Source organism: Ranitomeya variabilis, chromosome 4 (assembly GCF_051348905.1).
Source record: "Ranitomeya variabilis isolate aRanVar5 chromosome 4, aRanVar5.hap1, whole genome shotgun sequence".
Classification (NCBI taxonomy): Eukaryota; Metazoa; Chordata; class Amphibia; order Anura; family Dendrobatidae; genus Ranitomeya; species Ranitomeya variabilis.
In genome coordinates, this window is record NC_135235.1 from 33,772,473 (window position 1) to 33,798,430 (window position 25,958).

Here is a 25,958-nt window from a genome sequence, read left to right on the forward strand (position 1 = left end):
TTTTTTTTTGCTGCGCTTGATGTTTTAGTTTTCATGCAGTTTTTGGGCAACTCAGCATTTTGCATCAGGTCAGTCCATGGGTCATACACAGCGGGGGAGGGTAAATTAAAACTCATCTCGTTACGCCCGAGTAATCTTCTACGTACTGAATTTAGATTACACTGTTACAGTAACACCTACCTTGTCCTCATCGAGAATCTGAAATACCCAGCACATAGCTCAGTAGTAAGAAAAAGAGAAAACATTGAAAATTTGCTATGTTTGTATCTTCAACAATGTAGCTGAACTCTAGTTATTTTTCTTAGGATTAAAAGAAAAAAAAGTGCGGATTAATTCTGTAAAATATATTTTGCGTAATACTTAATAGATATCTTGCATTACCATAGAATTAACCCTTTGAGGTCACAAGTTTTTACTTTTTTGCCTTTGTAACATATTTATGTTTTCTGTTTGTTGTAGAAGGCTTCGGGGTTTGTTTTTGTTTTTTTTACGTTTTACGGTATTTCCGAAAGAATAAGTGATAACTTTTGGATTGCTGGGGGGCGCTGAAACTTCGAGTGCAACTACGGCTTCATTTTTCATGGGATCATTGATAAAAGCTCTGGCAGAATGAAGGTAGTTGCTTTTTTTTCCATTCAAATGGGCATTTCACACTCCTGTTCTGGGGTCCCAGTGATCAGACCCCAACCAATCGTTAAGTTGAGAATAGCACTTTAATCATCAGCAGATATGTTTTAGTAGTAATATGTTTGTAAGTCTTGGGAGGCACAGTTGCAAGGGTCACAATAATATATTGTAAGGGGTCTGGCAAAGCTACGAGATGTACCCCGCTCCCCTTGCCCGTGTTTGTGTTATGTCATGTATGTGTTGTAATGCTGCTACTGTATAGTGTAATATGTAAATATGTATGTTGTAGGGAAAGTGCAGCACTTAAGTTAGCCCACTAGATGGGGACACATAAGCACACTAGTGTATATAGTTAACTAATAGGAGGAGTCTGCTGTGGGTAAGCCAAGAGCATTTCCTGTTTTTAGTGAGAAGGGCCAGGGAGCCCGTGCAGAACGGCTGGACTCCATAACGTGTAAGGAGAATAGCCCAGCCGTCTAGGGGCCTATAGTGGCCAGCAGCAGAAACAGCACCAGAGACAGCAGCAGAGACAGCAGATAGCAGCGGTGACAGCAGTGGCTAGAGCAAAGGCTACTGCAGGAGTCACAGCAGGACAGTGCCGCAGGTCACTCCGAAAATGTGGCAGCTTGCTACTTGGGCTTATGCCTTTATGTCTGGGGCGAAATGGAAAAGGGAACCCCTAATGGTATTGAAGCTGGACAGGGAAGATGCTGCGATACCAAGCGGGACGGGACGTCCCGGGAACACACTGAAAGGCAGAGGGAAAGTGAAGGAAATATGCTGTGTGGAACCTGATGTTGATGCTGTAACTGAAATGGATGTGCTGCATATGAAAACAAGTAAAGTTCTACATTTAAAGTTTAAACCTGACTTTGTCTTATTATGTACTAAATCAGAAGAAGTTTTCCTGCAGTTCAGGGAGGACCCTGAGAACCAGGCAAGTAAGACAGTGGGACTTTATCTATGTGATGCGGGTGGCCGGGGCGAGCTTGAGCAGACACCCATGCTGGCCATGACTACGACCCTGGCCGACGCTCACATTATTATTCTTAGATTAGTGTTCAGGGGCTGGATGAGTGGTAAGCAGAGGAAGTACTATCAATTACACTTTATTATTGAGGGCCTGAGACTGCTTAGGGGCCAGTCATGTGATAGGAGGAGTTATTGCTATAAATTACTGAAGACCTGAAATTGCACAGGGTTCAGTCAATTGGTAGAAGAATCTAGTTCTATAGATTGCATTATAATATTGTGTGGCCTGAGAGTGCTCATGGGCCAGATGAGTAGTAGGAGCTTTACTATAACTTACAGTTTACTTTTGAAGGCCAAAGAGTGCTCAGGGGCTGGACAACTGGTAGGCTTTGCTATTAGTATATTATGTCACTTTATTATTCGAGGCCTAAGATTGCTCTGAGGCCTGACAAATGGTAGACAGAGCTAGTACTATAAATTATAAATTATAAAATTATACTATATTTTGGGGGGCCTGAAACTACATAGGGGTAAGTCAAGTTGTAGGTGGAGCTATTGCTATAAATCACACTTTTTTATTGGCTGCCAGAGAGTGCTCATGGACCAGACCAATAGTAGGTGGAGCTTTAACTGTAAAGTAAACTTTATTTTTGGGGGCCCGGAAATGCTCAGGGCGGGTCAAGTGGTATATACTCACCGGCCACTTTATTAGGTACACCATGCTAGTAACGGGTTGGACCCCTTTTGCCTTCAGAACTGCCTCAATTCTTCGTGGCATAGATTCAACAAGGTGCTGGAAGCATTCCTCAGAGATTTTGGTCCATATTGACATGATGGCATCACACAGTTGCCGCAGATTTGTCGGCTGCACATCCCAAAGATGCTCCATACAAGGCAGGATGGATCCATGCTTTCATGTTGTTTACGCCAAATTCTGACCCTACCATCCGAATGTCGCAGCAGAAATCGAGACTCATCAGACCAAGCAACGTTTTTCCAATCTTCTACTGTCCAATTTCGATGAGCTTGTACAAATTGTAGCCTCAGTTTCCTGTTCTTAGCTGAAAGGAGTGGTACCCGGTGTGGTCTTCTGCTGCTGTAGCCCATCTGCCTCAAAGTTCGACGCACTGTGCGTTCAGAGATGCTCTTAGGCCTACCTTGGTTGTAACGGGTGGCGATTTGAGTCACTGTTGCCTTTCTATCAGCTCGAACCAGTCTGCCCATTCTCCTCTGACCTCTGGCATCAACAAGGCATTTCCGCCCACAGAACTGCCGCTCACTGGATTTTTATTCTTTTTCGGACCATTCTCTGTAAACCCTAGAGATGGTTGTGCGTGAAAATCCCAGTAGATCAGCAGTTTCTGAAATACTCAGACCAGCCCTTCTGGCACCAACAACCATGCCACGTTCAAAGGCACTCAAATCACCTTTCTTCCCCATACTGATGCTCGGTTTGAACTGCAGGAGATTGTCTTGACCATGTCTACATGCCTAAATGCACTGAGTTGCCGCCATGTGATTGGCTGATTAGAAATTAAGTGTTAACAAGAAGTTGGACAGGTGTACCTAATAAAGTGGCCAGTGAGTGTATATAGCTATTATTATAAATTACACTTTATTATTGGGGGCCTGAGTGTGCTTAGAGGTCGGAAAAGTGGTAGGTGGAGCTAATAATATAAATCCTACTATATTATTGAGGGCCTGAGAGTGCTCAGGGGCCGGTCGAGTGGTGGGAGGAGCTAGTACTAAAATTAACACTATACTATTGGTGGACTTAAAGTGCTCAGGGGCCAGTCGAGCGGTAGATGGAGTTAATAGTATAAATTAAACTTTATTATTCGGGGATTGAGTAATTATTTTCATTTGAAGCCCATGACAGCCCCTGGGGGGCACAATAACAAATGATTAGGACTACAATATTCAACAATCATCAAGTTATAATATTAATACTCAGGTTGTTGTGGTGTTCAGTTATCATGACGTCTATGTCTACAGCTACATCCTGTGTGTGTCCATTCTGCCATTATTCTGCTATTATTCTGCCATATTTACCGGTACTCCCAAGTCCCTCAATATTCCACCTGAAATTATATAAGAATATATACAATGAGAATGTTTTTCGTGGTGTCAGTTTTACAACAGAAGCCATCTTGCACTGTTTTGATGCTTAGGCCAAAAATATACAATAAAATGACATTTTACTATGAAAAAGAGCAGAGTAAAACGTCACGACATTAAATTTATGCTTTCTTATGAGGGCCTGCGCTATGTAAATCTAAGTAATAAATCTTCACGGGCCGACATGATGGAGCCATCGCATAGTAATGTCTGCTTACCAGCCATTCGTCATTGTGTCATCCATCACAGATAAGACGAAAGTGCAACTTGTATCTACTGTAAGTCTGGAAATATAATCCAGAATTCATAGAAATTCCACTACGTCCATTGTTGTAACTGGAGATCTATTACTGTCAGTAAAATTCCCCTAGATCTAGTGGAGATGACAATGGCTAGAGGACAAAGTCCATTTTCTACATATGCATGCTGCTCTTGGCTGAGCGTGCATGTGTTCCCAATTGGAAGAGGGGAATAAGCTGCTGCTAGACACCTTTGGCAGAGACCTATGTCCTTGGGATCAAAAGGATAGGGCATGTTGAATACAGCATGCCCGCTCTTCATCCCCCAAAATCTTCCATTTCTCCCTATAAGGTGGTCAATGTCCATCTAATGTGTATGGCCACCTTGTGCCTGGTTCATTTATTAAAGTATCTCCAAGGCTATTATCATATACCATACTGCTTATTTAAAGGAATTCGGGTTATCCAGTACTTTTTTTTTAACTAAAAAACCCTCCATCATGGGAACAAAGTAAAAAACAAAAACCTCATCTAATGATCCCCCCCTTTCTACTGCTAGCAGGTCCCAAGCCTTTTCTTCAAGCTAAGACATTACGTAACCGCTGCAGCCGATCACTGGCTTCAGCAGAACGCGTGGTTACATTGTTTCCGTGCCGCAGGAATCGCATGGCATAACATCAGTACAGTCCACAGTAACTCTTACCGCATTCAGAATCTCACTATATTACAACGGAATATTAAAGATAATGTGTCATCAGAAAGTAAACTATTGCTTTTGTGCTAAAAGTATTTAAATAAAATTAGCAATTTTTTTTGTGCGCCTTCGTATGCCAACTTGTTCCTGGGCTGGTGGGAGGAAACAGTAGTCTTTGGGGACACCATATTCGGGCCAGATGAGAGGATTGTATTGTGGTTACGATACATTGATGACATTCTGGTCATCTGGAGATGGAGTGCCACCAGGTTTGGTGGCTTTGTTGAGTGTCTCAATGTTAATAACATAGGCCTTCATTTCACCTATGAGGCCAGTCCAACTAAATTGGCGTTTTTGGATATTTGCATTGAAAAAAACAAGGATGGGGCGATATCAACTAAAACCCACAGGAAAGACACAGCCACAAACTCCCTCCTCAGATGGGAAAGTAACCATCCTGCTCCACTGAGGAGAGGAATTCCCAAGGGTCAATACCTAAGAATCCTTAGGAATTGCTCAAATCTGAGCGCTTTCCTTAAACAAGCTAATGACCTTTGAGGAAGGTTCCTTGAAAGGGGTTCCCCCGAGGGAATTTTGAATAAAGCATACAAAGAGTCTGTAAGGAGAGAAAGGAAGGAATTGTTGGTGCCAAGATCAGGGTCAGAGGAGGACACCACTATCCGGTTTATCACCAGGTACTCCAATGGAGCAAATGACACCAGGGGCATTTTCCAAAAACATTGGTCAGTTCTCCTGATGGATAGGGTTATTAAAGAACATATATCCCCATTCCCACAGATTACCTACAGGAGAGGCAGGTCCCTAGGGGATAGATTAGTTCACAGGCATTACCTTCCTAAAAGTAGACCTGGTTCAGTGATAAATCAAACCAAGGGCTGCTTTAAATGTGGCAGTTGTAAAGCCTGTGCCTCCATTGCCTCCACAAAAAACTTTTCAAGTAATGTCACCGGCGCCACTTACTCCATCCGACATTTCATTAATTGCCGTACCAAAGGCATCATTTATAGAGCTACTTGTGAATGCGGTTTGGAGTATGTGGGGAAGACTAAGAGGGAATTTTGCAAGAGGGTTGGTGAACATCTTCGTGGATCATAAACAAAAGAGAAACCCCAGTGGCAAATCACATGAACTCTTTTCATCAAGGTAACCCCCCAAAAAAATCACCTTTGTGGGGATTGACAGAATCTTGCCACCATTAAGAGGAGGGGATTGGGACAAACAAATACTTCAAATACTTCAAAAGGAGAGTAGATGGATATTCAATCTAAGAACAGTCCAGCCATTGGGGTTGAATGAACTTCAGTCCTACAGCTGTTTCCTATAGCCCCACCCACCCACACACGTATGTATCGTACACCAACAACAGACCCCCACCACTCTGCCTCTCTTGAGGTATTAGGGACAGATAGGGATAGCTGTCGATGAGTGGGGGTGCCAATCTGTGCAGAATTTTAGGGTGCCAACCCCCGTGTCAGGTAGGATTCCAGCTTTCTAGTACCAAAGTGGGGCGCCAAATATGTTGGGTTGAACAATTAATAAAATATTCACTTCACTTCAGTTGCCTACTCCTGGCCTAATGGATATTGATCAGGTGCGCACCAAAAGAAATAAACATATGACAACACACAGTCAGATGTAAACTCTCCTTGATCAATCTGTGGCTCAGCTCCAAGGGGCTTTATTCATTCAGAACACAGGGTTATATATCTCCTGTAAGGGGGCTCGGTTAGCTCTAAAATGGGAGTGATCGGATGTATTCCATTGGTTAGTGGGTTGGGCAATGAGCAAGTCCATGGGCGGATCCATGAGGTCATCAGGGTGGGGTGGTCCATAAGGTCATCAGGGTGGGCGTCATCTTGGATACCAGCACATGGCATGCTGATACAGGAAATGGCAGCCATCTTTAGTGTCTCATTTTGATCTGGGAAAACTTATGTAAGGTTAAACAGTACATGTTATGGGTTGCTTCTCTCAATTACCTTATGTCTTATGTCTTGAGGTTAATTAAGTATTTGATCTTATGGCTCTCCTCAACAATAACACCTCCTTATACAGTAGATAACACAGAATCCACCATTCACAATAGGTGATGTCACAGCTCACCTCCTCCTCCTGTACAATGACTGATAACACCTCTATATACAGTAGATAACACAGAATCCACCATTCACAATAGGTGATGTCACAGCTCACCTCCTCCTCCATTCTCATTAGATTCTTCAATACAAGATGTAGGCTCAGTCTATTGCAGCTAATGTCCTTCTGGATCTCCTGAAAGAACAGAAAGCACAAGTCTAGTTTAGCGACAGTTGCCAGTGTGAAAATTACATTTCTATGTAATTCATTTATGTGAATTAACAGATATTCTCAGGCACCTTTCCGGGGCGGTTATTATAGGGGCTAAGTCCTTTATGACACTGTATAGCCCATTTAAAAAGCATTTTGGGAGTGCAGGACTCCCTTTAAGTATTCAGAAGGTAACGGCACGTTATGTCACATGTTTACAAGATTTTTCTCTTAATACTAGAAGAGACAAACAATATAATTCACAAATGATAATTATTGTGATATTCTCCGTGCTGTGATCTCCTGTGAGCCTCCTGCTGTTCTGAGAATTTTGCCGGTCAAGGTAGAAATATTTCTGTGCTCCAACCTCTCCTCTGCTTGTGACAGTGACATCAATGGTTCAGAAAGCACCAGGATTTTTACAATTATGTGTGTACCATGTATATTTTTAGAAATAATTTGAAAATTTGGTTGCCCATCGAAAATAAATATATTATCATTGCATGGTTGTCAGTTGAATACTGTAAGTAGGTTAATTCATATGTTTCTATGTTAAACAATTGAGCATAATTATTGAATGATTGGAAAATCACGCAGATGATCATGACAAGAATTGATTAGCTATTAAATTGAATAATACATTAATTGTGATTACCGTAAATACTGATCCTGAGTTACATCCTGTATTATATTCCAGAGCTGCACTCACTATTCTGCCGGTGCAGTCACTGTGTACATACATTACATTACTGATCCTGAGTTACCTCCTGTATTATACTCCAGAGCTGCACTCACTATTCTGCTGGTGCAGTCACTGTGTACATACATTACATTACTGATCCTGAGTTACATCCTGTATTATACTCCAGAGCTGCACTCACTATTCTGCCGGTGCAGTCACTGTGTACATACATTACATTACTGATCCTGAGTTACCTCCTGTATTATACTCCAGAGCTGCACTCACTATTCTGCTGGTGCAGTCACTGTGTACATACATTACATTACTGATCCTGAGTTACATCCTGTATTATACCCCAGAGCTGCACTCACTATTCTGCTGGTGCAGTCACTGTGTACATACATTACATTACTGATCCTGAGTTACATCCTGTATTATACCCCAGAGCTGCACTCACTATTCTGCTGGTGCAGTCACTGTGTACATACATTACATTACTGATCCTGAGTTACATCCTGTATTATACCCCAGAGCTACACTCATTATTCTGCTGGTGCAGTCACTGTGTACATACATTACATTACTGATCCTGAGTTACATCCTGTATTATACTCCAGAGCTGCACTCACTATTCTGCCGGTGCAGTCACTGTGTACATACATTACATTACTGATCCTGAGTTACATCCTGTATTATACTCCAGAGCTGTGCTCACTATTCTGCTGGTGCAGTCACTGTGTACATACATTACATTACTGATCCTGAGTTACATCCTGTATTATACTCCAGAGCTGCACTCACTATTCTGCCGGTGCAGTCACTGTGTACATACATTACATTACTGATCCTGAGTTACATCCTGTATTATACTCCAGAGCTGTGCTCACTATTCTGCTGGTGCAGTCACTGTGTACATACATTACATTACTGATCCTGAGTTACCTCCTGTATTATACCCCAGAGCTGCACTCACTATTCTGCTGGTGCAGTCACTGTGTACATACATTACATTACTGATCCTGAGTTACATCCTGTATTATACTCCAGAGCTGCACTCACTATTCTGCTGGTGCAGTCACTGTGTACATACATTACATTACTGATCCTGAGTTACCTCCTGTATTATACTCCAGAGCTGCTTTCTTCACTACACAATGCCCCTTATTTGTAGCCACTAGAACTTCCATCAATAAGAAAGTCATGACATTTCCTGACAACCTGCTTTCACTTGATATACTGTATATATATATATATATATATATATATATATATATATATATATATATATATATATATATATATATATATATATTCCTTTTCTTATGTCAGCATCTTTCTGATACAATTCACACTGGAATTAGGGTATAATGTCCGTGTATCTGTGAGCAGTTACTAGTTGATACTTGTTTTCTGTGTTTCCGCCAAATTTTATTCTATTGAGTCCGACTTTTGCATATAGTCAATAGCTCAACATCAACATTTCACGAAAACATGACATAAAGCCGATGCAAAAAACGTAAATTTGCTGAAGGCGAAACTAAAAATATAACCACAGGTGTTCTACCCATCTGTGCCGAGAGATTGTGCAATGAATCAGTATTGTACTGTCTAAAAATGGGACTGTAGAGTCAGCAAGGGACCAATGATTCACCCAGAACGCGTTAGCGTAGTGCAAACACTAAGTCGAGGCGACGATTCCAGGAATGGACGGGGAGATGGCAGTTACGTACATGCAGTATATGACGCCACATTACCACTAGTGTTTCCAGTGTTTTGCTCCTCTCTTTACCATATAGTTATACTTTTAGGTTCGGATCTTGGTGGCTACTAACACGTCACTAACAGATGGCAGCAGTGGACGCCTTAGTGTAGATTTTGCTTTTCTGTGCCAGATGGTGCCCCTAAGCAACATATCCGAATTCTTCACTTACCTTCGTCTTAAGATAATTTTTCCTGCTATGAGTTTACATTATAAGTGCCGTGTACTAATACATTTGTAAGGGGCACGGGGGAAAGGATCACAGGAGAAGAGTGAGAAGAGTTCCCTATCTCAGGCACTTTCCCAGGTGGCCGTATATATACTTCTAGTTGACAGTGAACTAGGGAACCTATTCTGACATTAGAACAAGAGAGACATAAAGTTTTACAAGTTTTTGTAGAGTATAGAAAATTAAACTTTCTTTTACGGCAGAACTTGATGAACAGTACATGCAAAGAATCGCGGCACAATGCTGAATGTATATAGCTTCTTTCAACAGCAGAACTTCTAGGTTTTTAGTGGTGGCTCAATACTTGAGATGTTGCATGACTCAACATATTTGGTCCCTTCATTCTTATAACTTTCTTGTTGGTATAGCAACACCTAAATGCTCTTGTCTGGTCAGGCCAGTATTCCTTCAGAGCCAGAAAGATTCCTTTTGGATCTTCGGTTGCTGGTGACGGTCTATACTTGCCCTACTCTACATTTCCTAGCTGTTTCGGGGTCCCACTTCCAATTCTCAGTGGTGCCTGTCTGGACGCCCGACTCTGCCTTTATCCTCAAATCCAATCTGCCAATGTTCATCCAGAGGTTACTTCTTGCTATCACTGCTGATCTCCTTCCCTTACTTTGGGGGTAAATACGTTGTTGGTGTCTGTATGTGTCTAAGTGGACAAGTGTGGGGATTGTATTAGTTTATGGATCTTGTATAGGGTCTGTCTTTGTTTAGGTGGTCTGGTGTCTCAATGTGTTTTAGAGGTCTGGTCTGAATTAGGTTAAGGAGTCCGGTGTGGGGGTCTGTATTTTTTTTAGGTGGTCTGGATTCTGTATATATTTTGGGTTCTGGTCTGTAATTGTTTAGGGGTTTGGGATTTCTTTGATATGGTCTGGTGTTGGGTCTGTATTTGTTTAGGTGGTCTGGAGTCTGATTATGTTTGGGGGTTTAGTCTGAATTTGTTTAGTGGGTCAGGTGTGGGGCTTGTATTTGTGTAGGTGGTCTGCATTCTCTATATGTTTCGGTTTCTGGTCTGGTTTGGCTTCTGTATTTGTTTAGGTGGTCTGGATTCTGTATATATTTTGGGTTCTGGTCTGGTGTTGGGTCTGTATTTGTGTAGGTGGTCTGCATTCTGTATATGTTTTGACATCTGGTCTGTGATTGTTTAGAGGGTCTGTATTGCTTTTACAAGGTCTGATGTGTGATCTGTATTTGTTTATGTAGTCTGAAGTCTGATTATGTTTGGGGGCTTGTCTGTATTATTTTATTGGGTCTGGTGTGAGGTTTGTATTAGTTTAAGGGTCAGGTGTGGGGCTTGTATTTGTGTAGGTGGTCTGCATTCTGTATATGTTTCGGGTACTGGACTTCATTGACTTCTGTATTTGTGTAGTGGTCTGCATTCTGTATATGTTTCGGGTACTGGTCTGGATTGGCTCCTGTATTTGTGTAGGTGGTCTGCATTCTGTATATGTTTCGGGTTCTGGTCTGGTTCGGCTTCTGTATTTGTTTAGGTGGTCTGCATTCTGTATATGTTTCGGGTACTGGTCTAGATTGGCTTCTGTATTTGTGTAGGTGGTCCGCATTCTATATATGTTTTGGGTTCTGGTCTGGTTTGGCTTCTGTATTTGTGTAGGTGGTCTGCATTCTGTATATGTTTCGGGTTCTGGTCTGGATTGGCTTCTGTATTTGTGTAGGTGGTCTGCATTCTGTATATGTTTCGGGTACTGGACTTCATTGACTTCTGTATTTGTTTAGGTGGTCTGCATTCTGTATACGTTTTGGGTTCTGGTCTGGATTGGCTTCTGTATTTGTGTAGGTGGTCTGCATTCTGTATATGTTTCGGGTTCTGGTCTGGTTCGGCTTCTGTATTTGTTTAGGTGGTCTGCATTCTGTATATGTTTCGGGTACTGGTCTGGATTGGCTTCTGTATTTGTGTAGGTGGTCTGCATTCTGTATATGTTTCGGGTTCTGGTCTGGTTCGGCTTCTGTATTTGTTTAGGTGGTCTGCATTCTGTATATGTTTCGGGTTCTGGTCTGGATTGGCTTCTGTATTTGTTTAGGTGGTCTGCATTCTGTATATGTTTCGGGTTCTGGTCTGGATTGGCTTCTGTACTTGTGTAGGTGGTCTGCATTCTGTATATGTTTTGGGTTCTGGTCTGGTTTGGCTTCTGTATTTGTTTAGGTGGTCTGCATTCTGTATATGTTTCGGGTTCTGGTCTGGATTGGCTTCTGTATTTGTTTAGGTGGTCTGCATTCTGTATATGTTTCGGGTACTGGTCTGGATTGGCTTCTGTATTTGTGTAGGTTGTCTGCATTCTGTATATGTTTCGGGTTCTGGTCTGGCTTCTGTATTTGTTTAGGTGGTCTGCATTCTGTATATGTTTCGGGTACTGGCCTGGATTGGCTTCTGTATTTGTGTAGGTGGTCTGCATTCTGTATATGCTTCAGGTACTGGTCTGGATTGGCTTCTGTATTTGTGTAAGTGGTCTGCATTCTGTATATGTTTCGGGTTCTGGTCTGGTCTGGCTTCTGTATTTGTGTAGGTGGTCTGCATTCTGTATATGCTTCGGGTACTGGTCTGGATTGGCTTCTGTATTTGTGTAAGTGGTCTGCATTCTGTATATGTTTCGGGTACTGGTCTTCATTGACTTCTGTATTTGTGTAGGTGGTCTGCATTCTGTATATGTTTCGGGTTCTGGTCTGGTTCGGCTTCTGTATTTGTTTAGGCGGTCTGGATTCTGTATATGTTTTGGATTCTGGTCTGTATTTCTTTTAGATGGTCTGGTGTGGTGCTTGTATTTGTTTAGGTGGTCTGGAGTCTGTATGTGTTTGGGGGCCAGTCTACATTAGTCTGTATTTCTTTTAGATGGTCTGGTTTCGAGTTTGCATTAGTTTTGGGGTCTGGTTTGTAGCCTTTATGTAGGTGGTCTAGAGTCTGTATATGTTTTGGGGTCTGGTCTGTATTTGTTTAAGAGGTCTGACCTGTATTTTAGGGTTTGATGAAGGGGGTCATATATACCACTTATATTTCTAAATCCTTAGATCATCGATGTACCCTGTATAAATGGTAGGAACGTTTGTTATGCACTTTTGCGCTGCGCACGCCGCCACTTAATGGATCACTTTTCAGAATTCTCCTGATCTCACTTCTCAACAGTTGCCCAGTATCAGTAAACAGGGAAGTTACGAGCCACATAAACCTGGCACTGGCCACTTCAACACTTTTCATTATTACTTTTCATTAACTGCTTTCTTCCAGGACAGGTCTGGGGGGCACGAGGCAGCACTGACGACTTCTGTGAGTTATGACTCTCAGTGTTTTCCCCCTAATCAGCAGATAAATGCTAATAGCACAATTACATTATATATTATTGAGAAAGCAGATGGATGTTAATTAGAAAGTCCTAATCAATGTAGGGAAGAAGTGAAGGACGGGATTTGGTACGGCGTCAATAATGAGGCATATTGCGCTTATATAATATCAATGTTTCTTTATATGGAGGTACATGACAAATTTCTAATGAATAGCACATGGCTTCTAAGTTTACCTGTGCAACATTTGTTTTAATTATTGCTTTGATGCATCTCTAATGAAAAATGAGGCAAATCTGCAAATAGTCTTGATTAAAAATATCCTACCGTTTTGTGTATACAGCGCTTGTGCAGGCCTTGTGTTTTATAGCTCCTTACAATACAGTATCGCAAATGAAGGACAAATGAAAATATTTACAAACTGATGTCCCTCCCTTTATTTAAGGACTACCCCTCAAAAAACCCTCAACCTAATGCTCCACATATCCTAACTTCCCTGAATTTACTGAGACTGTCCTGAATTCACAGTAACAGATCTGGCAAATTTGGAGTGTCCAGGCCCCCCAAAAAGGACGCGGCTTATTTAAAATTCACCCCCTAATTCGAATGCACCCCTATTCACCCCAATAAAATGTTTGGAATTTCAAATTATCCAGGTTCTACAAATTTTCACCCCCAAAATTGATTAGTAGCAACTTGTCCTGAAAATCACACTCTTGAGGTCTCCCAGGGCTGTAACCAACACCTTTCAAAATCTTTAACAAAAACACAGGCTTAATAACGTCAAAGTGACATCAGCATAGAAACAGATGGTTACCTCATAGTAACCAGAAGCCCGTTTCATGAGACAGTGTACTGAGAAACGTTTCATGTTTTTTAAAGCTTAAAAAAAAAACACAACTGTCCAAAATGCATCCCTCTTAGCAATTTCTTATTGACCCGACTGCTCTTTGCAGAACATTGACTCAAACTGATGGTGTCACTGTCAGAAGTAACATAATCCTGCTTGACTTAGATGAGTGATGTAACATATATTCCATAGTGCCCTCTGCTTCCTCTCTACGAATATGCTTGCTGCAAGCAATGTAGACCAATTGTCAACTGTGTTTGGTAATGCTACTGCCCAGATGGCTGTGACAAGAAGTACACCGTTTCTGACTGACACTGATTTCAGATTTTTTCCGAAAAAAAATATTGTGCTGATTTGCTGCTGCTTTCTAGTTCATTAAGAATAAAAGTATAATTGTAATTCAAATGCAGAAGAACAGATGCCAGCTACACCCTATCAATAACCATAACACTGAGTCTGGCACCTCTCCTATCACTCTTTATCCCTATATCAATAAAATCTGTATTATTCGCAGACTACTACTCTCATCATCTTTACTGCTGCACTTGTACAACAAATTAATGGAGTAATTATTCAATGTTTTAGAGTGTTCTCTTCCTATCTCTATTGCTGAGCTGTAAGCTCTGACCTCCTCTCTCTATTCTAAGGGTTCACATTCCCTCCACGGCTGTTACGTCTTCTACACTCTTCATCCCCCAAATATGTTATTAGCCACTGGGCTTTATCAGACACAGGAAAATATTGTTTCTAGGAGGTTTACCAGAGGTTTAGGTATCCCTCAGGAGCTTTACCAACTCATCCAGGAGGTCTCTCTTTTTCTGAGAGCCTCACTAATGTTTCAGTTGTTAAGTGTGGTCAAAGCAGAAATGCCCTTTATTTTTGACACTTTATTGCCATATGGTGACATAGCACATCACCTCTTGCATTTTGTATATATTGCATAAATTATATATTGTCTATTTGTTTTAGGTGCAAAGTTAGATTTATGTCAAATATCCGGCATCGGAGGCAGTAAATGTGAGTAATGACGACACTGAATAATGTCGCCATGGGCTGTGCTATATAAGGTTTATTATACGTGTTTTATTCATTGGCAGATGCTATTTGAGTCCGTTCAAGCTAATTTTCTATGCTGTCTCCTTACGATGCCCTGCGCTTGGCATGTGTGTTATTACTGTGAGATAGGGAGAAGATGGATGCGCGCTGTGATTGCTGTTGAGCCACGTGGGAAGCTGAGTAATTGTAATATGGTCCAATTACTGCACAAACAGTCAATGTAAATGTCATGTTCTGTATGCAGTGAAACGTGGGAGAAATACAAATGAGGGGACCCTGCAAATGCTGTGCACACTGCTTTCCTGTCCGCAATGGTGCAATGTATACGCCTGTCACATACTATATACACATGTCTATGATCATCCAATACCTGGATATCCACCACCTGTTGGGTTGTAGAGGACAAACCTTATAGCGGCCACTTCAGTTCTTCTACACCGAACACCAGGAGGCAGATTTATTGAAGAAAAAACATGTCTGTTGGTCACGACAAAGAACCCATCGATGTGCCAGGACTGGCCATGATTTTTCAAATTTCGGACCATGTTGGATACAAAAGAAGACAGAGTTTATGTAGATTTCCTGTCCAATGGTTTGAGCTCCTGAGTGGTTCAAACGTGTTTGTGTGCGCTCAAGGGGTGTTCATGGGCGGGTACAGGTCACTCATGAGAGGGATTAGTATAACCATGTTATCAATTCTAATGTTGGTAAGTAGGGGCACCACTATAAGTACTATTAATACTACTACCAATGTTTGTCCACCAATAATTAGAGCTCCCGGGCAATTCAAAGGTATTTGTGGGTGGGTAAGGGGTGTTCATGGGCAGGTCAGGTTCACTCATGGGTGGGATTAGTATAACCATGTTATCAATTCTAATGTTGGTAAGTAGAGGCACCACTATAAGTAACTATTTATACTACTACGAATGTTTGTCCAATTATAGTTGGAGCTTCTGGGCGGGTCAAAGGTGTTCATGGGTGGGTAAGGGGTGTTCATGGGCGGGTCAAGGTCACTCATGGGTGGGATTAGAATACCCATGCTATCAATCCTAATGTTGGTAAGTAGAGGCACCACTATAAGTTCTACTAATACTACTACCAATGTTTGTCCACCAATAGTTGGAGCACCTGGGTGGTTCAAAGGTGTTCGTGGGTAGGTATGGGACATTCATGGGCAGGTCAAGGTCACTCATGGGTGGGATTAGTATAACCATGCTATCAGTTCTAAAGTTAGTAAGTAGAGACACCACTATAAGTATATAAGTACTATTGATACTACTACCAATGTAAGGGTAAGGTAAGGGGTGTTCATGCGGGTCAAGGTCACTCATGGGTGGGATTAGTATACCCATGCTATCAATTCTACAGTTGGTAAGTAGAGGCACCACACTATAAGTCACTACTGATACTACTACCAATGTTTGTCCACAAAGATTATATGGCCGTGAGCGGGATTTTTTGCAATCATTGAGACTAAGGCCCCTTTCAAATGTGTGATTTTTTTCATATGTGTTCTATCCGTGTTAGTGATTGTCTGCAGTGCTGACATTACGCTAACAATGCTGCAACCAATCAGGGAGTTCAGCGGTTCTACCCTAGTTGACAGCACGAGCTGCCCAGAGCCACTAAGCTCACTGATTAGCTGCAGCGCTGTCAGCGTGATGAATAACAAGACACCAGGATCAGCGGTGGAGACATAGCGTAGCACTCGGTGAGGGGTGGAGTGCAGCATATTTTCGTTTTTTTCCTTTTAAATAAAGTAGAGGTTATTCCAGAACTGGAAAACTCCTTTAAAATTGGTCCTTTTGGCTTTTTGTGCAAATCGTCATTCTGTTCATGCACCTAGTGATGTGTCAGTAAGGGGTTAATGAAAGACCGCGCTGATGCCTTGAATACATGATAATAAGACCGAAATAATTGTGTTATACGGAGACGCGGCGGAACACATATTATAAGGCGCTCACTGACACTGCGCCATAAACCCCCATCTCGCATGTGGGAATAGCTGATGGCGTTCAGATTTCTCATCTACATTAGTGTGGTCAAACGGCTCCAAACAATCCCGGGCTTTAGGGAATATTGAATACGTTTATTAACCAGAGCATGTCGTTTGGTGCTTGTTAATTGAATTACAACTGCACTGACAGATCCGCTGCCATCTCCTCACTCTCCACCTTCATTAGGATCGTTCCTGCTCCGAGCTGATGCATTCAGAGGAAGAAAATACAATGTTTTTCATGTTATTATACCCTCACATAATACAGACATAAGACATGACGGCGGGGAGTCTGAGAAATATGTAAGAACAGGCAACCGAGCCACCCAAAATGTCTCTTTACTATATGCCTTTCTCTTAATATAAGGCACAGGCTTCATTACATGTCAAATTACAGAGGCAAATTTAACATTGGATAATCATGTTTCTGGGATAAATACGATTAAATGGTCATTGTTATTCAAACCGCCTTTATATAAATCAGACGTATAAGCGAAGATAAGAAACTTTATGATAAATCTTATCAGAGAAATCTGCTTTATTCTTTTCCTAACCATGCATCTCAAACTCATCATTCACTCTGAGGAAGCCAGAGCTGGATTCACAGCTACCCTGTTCAGTGCTATCAGTACTACACTGGGAAATCTGGTCAGGGGTCTGTATAAATGAGGCCTCTAGTCTGTATAAATACGGAGTATGGTATGGGATCTGTATAAAGAGTGGGGTCTGGTCTGGGGTTTGTATAAACAGGGTTCTAGTTTGAGGTCTATTAAAATGGGGGAGCCTGCACTGAGGTCTGTGTATATAACGTTCTGGGGTCTGTATGGTTGATGAGATTGGTCTGGAATCTGTATAAAGTGTGGTCTAATCTGAGATGGTAAGGGGTCTGTACTGGAGGGATATGGTCGAGGTCAGTGTTGAGAGGGGCTCCGTTTCTTTAGAGGGTCTGGCCTTGGGTCTATACTTATTTCAGAGTCTGATGTGTGACCTGTATATGTATGGGGGGTTGGTTTTTGGTTTGTATTTATTTAGGGTGTGATGACGGAGTGATATTTACTGTGATATTGTTTTTTTTAATTTAGTTAAATGCCTGTATTTTGGGGCTAAAAATAATTATTGAAATTTGGTTAAAATAAGAACATTTGCGTCGTTAAGACTTACAGGGTCTTATATTTCTCTGAACATTCAACTTCGATATGGTCTGAGAGAAGCTCATAAAAAGACAGATAAAAGAGTGAGAAGTTCTTCCATTGGACTTTCAGAATGAGCTCACTGACGGATTCTCCGTTAACCCATTCTGCAGGTAGCAATAAACAGTGCATCACAAATGTTATAGAAGATAAATGGTGCAACATTTTTAATTAAACACAATTACAAAAATAATTATTTTTTGTCCAAAGATTAATTAAGAAAAAACAAAATTACCACTAAAAAAGGACAACCCCTTTAACTTTTTGTAAATTGTTCCAGAATTTCTTTGGATCGCGGCCTGATGTCTAGGTTTTGAGGATCTTTTGGTCTACTTCACTTTTTCAGGCAGGTTCTATTTAAGTTATTTCTTGATTGAGAACAGGCGTGGCAGCAATCAGTCGTGGGTGTAGACAGGGAATTCGAACTCAGCTTTCCAAAGATGGTGATAAACCACAGCTATGTTTTAAAGATCGGGTAATCACTTTTTCACACAGGACCCTGTAGGTTTGGATTTCTTTTTCCTTCAATAATAAAGACCTTCATTTATAATCTGTGATTACTTGTGTTATCTTTGTCTAATATTTATAAACGTTTTCTGATCTGAAACATTTAAGTGTGACACACATGCATAGGAAGGGGGCAAACAACTTTTTCACACAACTGTATATACAGGTCCTTCTCAAAAAATTAGCATATAGTGTTAAATTTCATTATTTACCATAATGTAATGATTACAATTAAACTTTCATATATTATAGATTCATTATCCACCAACTGAAATTTGTCAGGTCTTTTATTGTTTTAATACTGATGATTTTGGCCTACAACTCCTGATAACCCAAAAAACCTGTCTCAATAAATTAGCATATCAAGAAAAGGTTCTCTAAACGACCTATTACCCTAATCTTCTGAATCAACTAATTAACTCTAAACACATGCAAAAGATACCTGAGGCTTTTAAAAACTCCCTGCCTGGTTCATTACTCAAAACCCCCATCATGGGTAAGACTAGCGACCTGACAGATGTCAAGAAGGCCATCATTGACACCCTCAAGCAAGAGGGTAAGACCCAGAAAGAAATTCCTCAACAAATAGGCTGTTCCCAGAGTGCTGTATCAAGGCACCTCAATGGTAAGTCTGTTGGAAGGAAACAATGTGGCAGAAAACGCTGTACAACGAGAAGAGGTGACCGGACCCTGAGGAAGATTGTGGAGAAGGACCGATTCCAGACCTTGGGGAACCTGAGGAAGCAGTGGACTGAGTCTGGTGTGGAAACATCCAGAGCCACCGTGCACAGGCGTGTGCAGGAAATGGGCTACAGGTGCCGCATTCCCCAGGTAAAGCCAGGTAAAGCCACTACAGAGAAGCAGCACTGGACTGTTGCTAAGTGGTCCCAAGTACTTTTTTCTGATGAAAGCAAATTTTGCATGTCATTCGGAAATCAAGGTGCCAGAGTCTGGAGGAAGACTGGGGAGAAGGAAATGCCAAAATGCCTGAAGTCCAGTGTCAAGTACCCACAGTCAGTGATGGTGTGGGGTGCCATGTCAGCTGCTGGTGTTGGTCCACTGTGTTTCATCAAGGGCAGGGTCAATGCAGCTAGCTATCAGGAGATTTTGGAGCACTTCATGCTTCCATCGGCTGAAATGCTTTATGGAGATGAAGATTTCATTTTTCAGCACGACCTGGCACCTGCTCACAGTGCCAAAACCACTGGTAAATGGTTTACTGACCATGGTATTACTGTGCTCAATTGGCCTGCCAACTCTCCTGACCTGAACCCCATAGAGAATCTGTGGGATATTGTGAAGAGAAAGTTGAGAGACGCAAGACCCAACACTCTGGATGAGCTTAAGGCCGCTATTGAAGCATCCTGGGCCTCCATAACATCTCAGCAGTGTCACAGGCTGATTGCCTCCATGCCACGCCGCATTGAAGCAGTCATTTCTGCCAAAGGATTCCCGACCAAGTATTGAGTGCATAACTGAACATTATTATTTGATGTTTTTTTTGTTTGCTATTAAAAAACACTTTTATTTGATTGGACGGGTGAAATATGCTAATTTATTGAGACAGGTTTTTTGGGGTTATCAGGAGTTGTATGCCAAAATCATCAGTATTAAAACAATAAAAGACCTGACAAATTTCAGTTGGTGGATAATGAATCTATAGTATATGAAAGTTTAATTGTAATCATTACATTATGGTAAATAATGAAATTTAACACTATATGCTAATTTTTTGAGAAGGACCTGTAAATGAGACCACAAATTTCTGTGTGTCAATTTTTTACATTTTTCTGTTGTTTGACCCATAACTCTACTACATATCTCCTGGGTTTATGTATGGCGGTATACGTACTCTATATGTTTTTAGCTTAATTTTTCATTTAAGCAAATGTTTCAATTTGTTGAGACCAAAAATCCGGATCCAGTATGTCGCCCTCCCCCATGATGCCGCTGTCACCCGCAATAGACTCTCTTAGTGTTCAATATCGGCAGCCGCTCCGATGCTTCAACAACTCTTTCCGTGCACTAGGCAGCCAGAGAGTGACAAGAAAAGTAATGTCCTTGACGTGTTCTGTGATTTATACAGCGGCACAACGTGAGCGATGGCTGCACGTCACATATTATTGGGAGACAAGATGACAGCTCAGAGAAATGGAGGGAGGAGACCTGCGGCGTGCAATCAATCTTGGACCATAGTCCGATGGCTGGCATTTATTTATTCTTCTGTCTCTGCCTATAGTGTAGATGACATTGTCGCGTTCATTAGGTGCGCCTTTATTATATCCAGAGGAGACAGGATTGTATTCTGCCAGCGCCGGCCATGACATGGGTGTTGTAATAATGGCAGATAATAACCCTGCCGTTCTGCATGTACTTACCATCACCACCACAAGGGGTCGCTCACACAGGTGCAAGTTGGCTCCCATTTTTATTTATTCGTTTAGGGATTTGTAACACTTTTTTTGGGGGAAAAAAATAATAAAGGGTTACATCAAGGCTTCATTAAATAGTAAAAATGTTCCAGGCTTATTAAAAGGAATTTGTTAGGTCGATTAAACTATTATCACTAGTGGTATAGATGTGTAGATCGTAGAATAATAATAAAAATGATGCCTGTCTTGTAGTAATCCGATGTGCCAGCGCTGAGAAATCAAGGATTGAAGCTATATGCAAATTAGGCAGGAAGTGCACTGAGGGTGTGTCAAGTGAGAATGGCAACACGCCCCCGTCTAATTTGCATGTGGCATCACAGCTTGGTTCCTCAGCTTGGCTCATCTGATTACTACAAGACAGGTATCATTTTTATTGTTGTACAGGGACCTATTCAGACAGACTACTAGTTTCAGTAATAAATTTGTCATGACAGCCGAGGATGGGCTATAACGAGGGCTCAATGTGGCCAATATAACTGAAGCTCACCTGGTGCGAGCCCTGGCTGTTATTTGAGCTTCTGCATGGGTTGGACCTAAGCTTCCCAAGTGTCCTGATTGGCTGTTTTGCCAGTTTGTCAAAAAAGCAGAAGATCTTGAGAAGCTGGTGATATAATTATGGTTTTCACTATTAGTTACTTGTAAGACCAGTAATTTAAAGTAGTTTTCTATGCCCTAATACAGCGCCATTCTTACGTATGGGTTGTGACTGGTATTACATCTTAGTCCCATTTACCTGAAAGCTGCAAACACCACATCCTGTAGATAAATGGGCGCTGTTCCTGGGATATAAGCAGATCCTTGTTTTCTAATAACGGACTTCCTACACTTTCTATGTTGCTACTATTAGAATTGTTCGCATATTTCCAGAAGTGATCCCAAGTCATTTATATACCACCAACCATCATCTTCAGCAACATTATTCACTATAGAGCTGTGTTTGTCATTGCAGCAGAACTGTGCTTGTCAGTGCAGCGGAGCTGTGTTTGTCAGTGCATTTGTCAACGCAGTAGATTTGTGTTTTGTTGGTGCCGCAGAGCTGTGTTTATCAGAGCAACAGAGTTGTGTTTGTCATTGTAGCCCAGCTATGTTTGTCAGTGCAGCAGAGCTGTCTTTATCAATGCAGCAGGGCTGTGTTTATCAGAGCAACAGAGCTGTGTTTGTCATTGCAGCAGAGCTGTGTTTATCGGTGCAGAAGATCTTCTTGTCAATGCAGCAGAGCTGTGTTTGTCAGGCAGAACAGCTGTGTTTGTAATTGTCTGTGCAGCAGAGCTGTGTCTATCAGTGCAGAAGTTCTTCTTGTCAATGCAGCACAGCTGTGTTTGTCAATGCAGAACAGCTGTGTTTGTCAATGCAGAACAGCTGTGTTTGTCATTGCAGCAGTGCTGTGTTTGTCAATGCAGAACAGATGTGTTTGTCATTGCAGCAGAGCTGTGTTTGTAATTGCAGCAGAGCTGAGTTTGTCATTGCAGCAGAGCTGAGTTTGTCATTGCAGCAGTTCTGTGTTTGTCAATGCAGCAGAGCTGTGTTTTTCGGTGCAGCAGAGCTCTGTATGACAAGACAGCAAAGCTGTGTTTATGCAACAGAACTGTGTCTATGAGTGCAGCAGAGCTATGTTTGTTGATGCAGCAGAGCTGTTTATCAGTAAATCAGAGGTGTGGTTTGTTAATGCAGCAGAGCTATATTTCTCTGTGTTTTTTTTCCATAGGACTGGATGCAAAAATGAAAACAGGTTCTTACAGCAGCCGCTAGTCTTTGTGTTGTCATGTTCAGCTCTGCTAACCCTGTATAGTAAAAGATAACGCTTTGTCCAAAAACAAAAAATACATTTATAACCAATATATTAATTAAAAAGAATTCCTGCTCCACTGACGTCGATTTTAATAACTCCCCAAAATATAATCATACGGAGCATCTTTTCTTATCCCGGCTACGTGCGGCTCCTCGGCTATTCCTAATAGACATGTAGAAATATAATGATAACTGGGTGATATAAGTTGGGGGCGTGTCTGTTCTGCCTGATATTGTCCAATCAAAGATGACTGCTTAGGGACACGCCTCTGACATCTCAGAATAGTAACACCCAGTTGTCCATTTATTCATACATTTCCAGGAGGAATAACAGAGGAGTAGCATAGCACGAGCTTCTATGAAAAGATGCCGAAGGATTATTTCATGGGGAATTAACAAGGTATTTACTGAAACAGGAAAGTCAGCAGAGACGGCATCCTCTTTATGTCGATCTTTATTTTTGATGGCGCACTGACTGTATTTGTTTTATTTGCACACATTACATCACAAGTCCAATAATAACTCTCCAGAGAATTGTGGATTAAGGTGCCCGGGCATGTCCTACAATTATCTGCACATTTAATGCACGGACGCCGTCTGCACTGGGATTTGTAATTTACATATTTATAACCTGCGAATACGAGCGAATGCAATATAAATGATAATGTTAAGAGCAAATTCCTGTTAAACAGGGAACAAATCTCAAAAAGGAGGGAAAAAACCCAGCATAAATGTTGATAAGTTTCAGCCTTTTAAAAATGTACATCTCATGTATAATGCTATTGTTAGATTGCTCTTAAAGGGGCGTTTTCTAGAAGTAAACACTGATGTCCTGAGGGTCCTTAGCCATCAATGATCATCCGCAGGGGTCTTCAGGGTCCATGACTAAAGATCAAACACTGCTGACCTATCCGATTGGAAAACCCATTTTGGAATCCTTAAAAAAATCGAAAATGTACTATTCCATTCACTATGTTTCCATATTAAACATGATTATATTGATCGTAGCGTCAGATCTGCAGACATTATGATACAGAGGAGGAAGAGCTGAGCAAATTGATATATAACTTGACTAGTTTAATTAGTCATTTGTTGGCCCATTCATTTTATGCTCAGGAGTCCTGTGGGAGGTACGATTCCATGATTGACATTGAGTAGGACCGCCCACTGGACTCCAAAGCCAGGAAAGTGCTGAAATTTGCATGAATTATTACAGGTTACAGTGAATCTTTCCCCACAAACCTATATATTAATCTTCTCAGCTCCTCCTGCTCTATAACATATCACCATTAGAAAGGGCTGTGTGTAGGTCACAGGTTTCCGTTAAGTATTGATCTCATGGGGAACAAATATAGAATACGACGTAAATATTGAATTTCATTATTTTTATTGCATAATATCCAACTTTATCACTATTAGTAATATTTAAAAACTCTTACCAATACCTTGTTTATGGCCCAAAACCAGAGAACTTTGACTTTTGGTCCCTTTTCGGACTTGGGATTGTTTCTAATTATTGTGGCTGTTGGAAACCATGTAAAATAATACGACAGTAGACGACCCATCTCCTAGGTTTAGGTTTACGTCAGTTTACACCTTCACGTTTCAGGGTCTCTGTTCTCAATCTTTCCATTTGTTTTGTGTTTTTCCAGCATTACGGAGCAGCTACTCCTGTAACACCTGCAACATGGTGCTAAATTCAGTGGAGCAGTATCACGCACACCTGAAGGGTGCGCGGCACCAGAACAAGTAAGTAACAGCCCCGTACTGTGTATTCTGTCATATCCAGCTAATAATCTTCAGGGGAGATTCAAGAAAAAGGACTGGCTGATTCCTTCTAAGCTCTAGGTAGAAACAGGAGGGCTCGTTTCCCTGCATGAGTCATCATTAGAACTACAATTCTACATCCACTGTTTGTACAGAAATATAAACTGGAAATTCTGTAATCTGGGCAATGGTCATTGTGAAGGAAGGGGAAGGAGGTGAGCTCTGACATCACATATTGTGAATGGTGGATCCTGTGTTATCAACTGTATATAGAGATGTTATCAGTCATGGTACAGGAGGAGGAGGTGAGCTGTGATATCACCTATTGTGAATGGTGGATCCTGTGTTATCTACTGTATATAGAGGTATTATCAGTGATTGAACAGGAGGAGGTGAGCTGTGACATCACCTATTGTGAATGGTGGATCCTGTGTTATTTACTGTATATAGAGGTGTTATCAGTCATTGTACAGGAGGAGGTGAGCTGTGACATCATCTATTGTGAATGGTGGATCCTGTGTTATCTACTGTATATAGAGGTGTTATCAGTCATTGCACAGGCGGAGGAGGTGAGCTGTGACATCACCTATTGTGAATGGTGGATCCTGTGTTATCTACTGTATATAGAGGTGTTATCAGTCATTGCACAGGAGGAGGAGGTGAGCTGTGACATCACCTATTGTGAATGGTGGATCCAGTGTTATCTACTGTATATAGAGGTGTTATCAGTCATTGTACAGGAGGAGGAGGTGAGCTGTGACATCACCTACTGTGAATGGTGGATCCTGTGTTATCTACTGTATATAGAGGTGTTATCAGTCATTGTACAGGAGGAGGAGGTGAGCTGTGACATCACCTATTGTGAATGGTGGATCCTGTGTTATCTACTGTATATAGAGGTGTTATCAGTCATTGTACAGGAGGAGGAGGTGAGCTGTGACATCACCTACTGTGAATGGTAGATCATGTGTTATCTACTGTATATAGAGGTGTTATCAGTCATTGTACAGGAGGAGGAGGTGAGCTGTGATATCACCTATTGTGAATGGTGGATCCTGTGTCATATACTGTATATAGAGGTGTTATCAGTCATTGTACAGGAGGAGGAGGTGAGCTGTGACATCACCTACTGTGAATGGTGGATCCTGTGTCATATACTGTATATAGAGGTGTTATCAGTCATTGTACAGGAGGAGGAGGTGAGCTGTGACATCACCTACTGTGAATGGTGGATCCTGTGTTATATACTGTATATAGAGGTGTTATCAGTCATTGTACAGGAGGAGGAGGTGAGCTGTGATATCGGCTATTGTGAATGGTGGATCCTGTGTTATTTACTGTATATAGAGGTGTTATCAGTCATTGTACAGGAGGAGGAGGTGAGCTGTGACATCACCTATTTTCAATGGTAATTTATTTGGTAAGGTAAAGTATTATACAAATGCCTC

At 41.4% G+C, this 25,958-nt stretch overlaps 1 protein-coding gene and 1 long non-coding RNA gene across 2 annotated transcripts in view; one reads left to right on the forward strand and one right to left on the reverse strand.

Annotated features, from left to right (window-relative positions):
- Positions 1 to 25,958, forward strand: part of ZMAT4 (zinc finger matrin-type 4) — a 392,475-nt gene that overhangs the window by 279,743 nt on the left and 86,774 nt on the right. Inside the window, exon 7 of the mRNA XM_077258309.1 lies at positions 24,396 to 24,492. Coding sequence (XP_077114424.1) covers positions 24,396 to 24,492 — 97 coding nt within the window. The remainder of the gene's footprint in view (positions 1 to 24,395; positions 24,493 to 25,958) is intronic.
- Positions 160 to 6,943, reverse strand: LOC143769614 (uncharacterized). The gene is made up of 3 exons (XR_013214431.1): positions 6,865 to 6,943; positions 3,550 to 3,680; positions 160 to 300 (listed from the first exon to the last, which is right to left on the reverse strand). It is a non-coding gene; the product is annotated as an uncharacterized LOC143769614 (long non-coding RNA).